The sequence below is a fragment of the Penaeus vannamei genome, chromosome 4 (assembly GCF_042767895.1).
Source record: "Penaeus vannamei isolate JL-2024 chromosome 4, ASM4276789v1, whole genome shotgun sequence".
Taxonomy (NCBI): domain Eukaryota; kingdom Metazoa; phylum Arthropoda; class Malacostraca; order Decapoda; family Penaeidae; genus Penaeus; species Penaeus vannamei.
The window spans coordinates 13,607,338-13,609,837 of NC_091552.1; the positions used below are offsets into that span (position 1 = coordinate 13,607,338).

Sequence of the window (2,500 nt, forward strand, 5' to 3'; positions counted from 1 at the left end):
TATATAATTGCATGAAAGCCTGAAGAGGAATCCAGGTTCCACATGATTTGCTTCAGCATGAAGGGATTACACTTTTTCATAGAAAATGTGTAAATAAAGGTAACTGTATGTAGATGGCTACTTGCTCTATGTATAAACTTGTATTATTTCTTAGGTTTCATATACTTTGTACTATATTTTATACTGTTAAAAGTGATTATGCTTATAAGAGATTTATAAAAAAGAAAGAAAACGTTCCCTAATAGTTTTACAACGACGAAAATAGTTTGTGAGAGTGAATTGCCGACAACAACATATCAGATGGAAAGATTGTGATATTTTTTTTTTTTTTTCTGAAAGATTTCTTCTTTTTTTTTTTAATCTTATCTTTCTTTTTGGAAGATACTTTTGAAAGGTTTGCTCTTCCTGGTTTTGAAGAATCCAGAGGAAATGTTAGATCTTGAGGACAAAATAGTTTTAAATTTTCATGAAGCCATTATTTTTATTTTCCATTTAACTAAATACAAATGCTTTATTACCATGTAGCCCAAATCAGATGTTTATTAGATGTGTAAATGATGCTTTTTATTTCAAAATTAAGTAGTTTATCCATCAATTCGTACTAGAGGATGCACAAGCTAAAAGCTTTAAAATGTAGAAATATTGAGATCTGATTTTTCTTTCTCTATTTTGCTACCTCCTTTATTTTGATTTTATTGAAGCAAGGAAGGTACGTGAACCTCAGAAATGCATTTTATTTATTTTACTTATAGCAGTAGAGTCTGTCTCATTATTATTTTGCAAATGAACTTTTTTTAAAGTTCCAGTGTTTTAGCTTTCTGTTGTATTATTATTTTATTTACTTTTTATGTATTTATTTATTTTTTTGCTGAATGTGTGTGTAGATCATAAACCACCCTTTTCTGTCAATTTACCAAAACACTGCTTTTGGTGCTGGTAGTATAAGTGATTATATTTCATAATTGCACATAATTTTTTACACAAGAGGTTGAATGATACACTCATACTTTTATTGATTGATATTGATTCTGCAATACAGTAACTTTTTATTTATCCACTTTATTTAATGAATGAATTGTGGGATGCCAGATAACTGATGGTACTGGAATTGTCTCATAAAAGATTTATTGAATGAGGGACATATTTGACCACTGATTTTCGTCATGCTCTGCTGAGGTATATTTCAGGATATTTTCACATTTTGCATTTTGTGTTTTATGGAAAAGAATATTATGTGAACTTATTTGATTTTGGGTATATTAAGAAAAGAATATTACTTCAAGTTATTTGATGATTTTAAGTACTGGTTCAAGGCCCAAGATAATTCAGCAGGTCTGATACCAAAGAAGGCAAATGGAAATCAAACTGGTGAAGATGCCCAGGACCTCAGCAAAGCATCAGCATTATTTAAGGTCTTGATCTTTTGTATGATTCTCTTTAGGAGCCATTCCACAGGTGCATGCTATATCACTGTCATGAACACCCTGTTTTTACTTGCAGATGAAGTTGATGTAGTTCACTGAGACTGCTCTAGGCGAATGGAGGTGGACTTTGTGAATATTTGCACGAATGACTTTGTTGCACTGTTGTTAATGCGTACTGTATAATCCTATTTATTTTTGTATCCTGCCATGGGTGTAATTGTTGATTGCATACTTGCGACTGAAATGTGAGTGTTGTTATACATACTGATTTTTAATATGAAGAATTGCTGTGAAGGTTGTTTAAGGTTTGAAATATATCTCAATTTATTTTGATTGTTTATCTTGTCCTTGTGTCTCTTATACTCCAACTACTCAAATTCCTTTTATTGGAAAAACTGTCTTACTGATCACCCATCATAAGTATGTTCTTACTGAACGGCTACAAATTACGTGTTCCTGAGATTGATGAGTGATAGAGATTATATAATGCAATGTATATGTGAGAGAGAGTATGCACACGAGATATGTTTTAAATCACTTTAACAAAAAATTATATTCTTTAAGAAACCTGTTTTTTACCTTTCTGAATATCCATGTGTGTATATATATGATATATGTATTTAATGCAACAAACAATACCAGCATAATGATACCTAAGTTTATAAGATATTAGCAGAATTCTTAGTAAAAAGGCACATGCCATGTAACTCTTCTTCAATAGTGAAGTCCCAGGGCTCAAGGCTGAGGCCATGCAGAGGGAGGTAGTGAGCTATATCTTCTTGTGAGGCAGCCACAGTAATGGGGTGGTCTATCTGGTCATGAAGAATTTGCAGAGGGGAGGGCAGACGTCGACCGCCTCGCACGTAGCCCAGTAAGTAGGTTGTTCCGTCTAGGTTTGTCAGCAGAACGCGGGCCCCAGAGGTTGCTTCCTCGGCTGCTGACAGTACATCAGGAGGCGGTTTCTGGAAGAAGCAGGCAGGTCGGATTAATTCAGTCAGGTGGAATTAAGATCGAAGTGGTTGAAACTGGTAATGACTCGAAAGTAGTAAGTAGAACATAATAGTAGATGATAAATT

At 33.4% G+C, this 2,500-nt stretch overlaps 2 protein-coding genes across 2 annotated transcripts in view; one reads left to right on the forward strand and one right to left on the reverse strand.

Annotated features, from left to right (window-relative positions):
- Ugalt (UDP-galactose transporter) overlaps positions 1-1,752 on the forward strand; it is an 11,437-nt gene extending 9,685 nt beyond the window's left edge. Inside the window, exon 7 of the mRNA XM_027356220.2 lies at positions 1,501-1,752. Within this exon, the coding sequence (XP_027212021.1) occupies positions 1,501-1,515 (15 nt within the window). The 3' untranslated portion in view covers positions 1,516-1,752. The remainder of the gene's footprint in view (positions 1-1,500) is intronic.
- Positions 1-2,500, reverse strand: part of LOC113805229 (dynein regulatory complex subunit 5) — a 10,738-nt gene that overhangs the window by 410 nt on the left and 7,828 nt on the right. Inside the window, exon 9 of the mRNA XM_070120677.1 lies at positions 1-2,386. This exon is cut by the window's left edge and continues 410 nt beyond it. Coding sequence (XP_069976778.1) covers positions 2,084-2,386 — 303 coding nt within the window. The 3' untranslated portion in view covers positions 1-2,083. The remainder of the gene's footprint in view (positions 2,387-2,500) is intronic.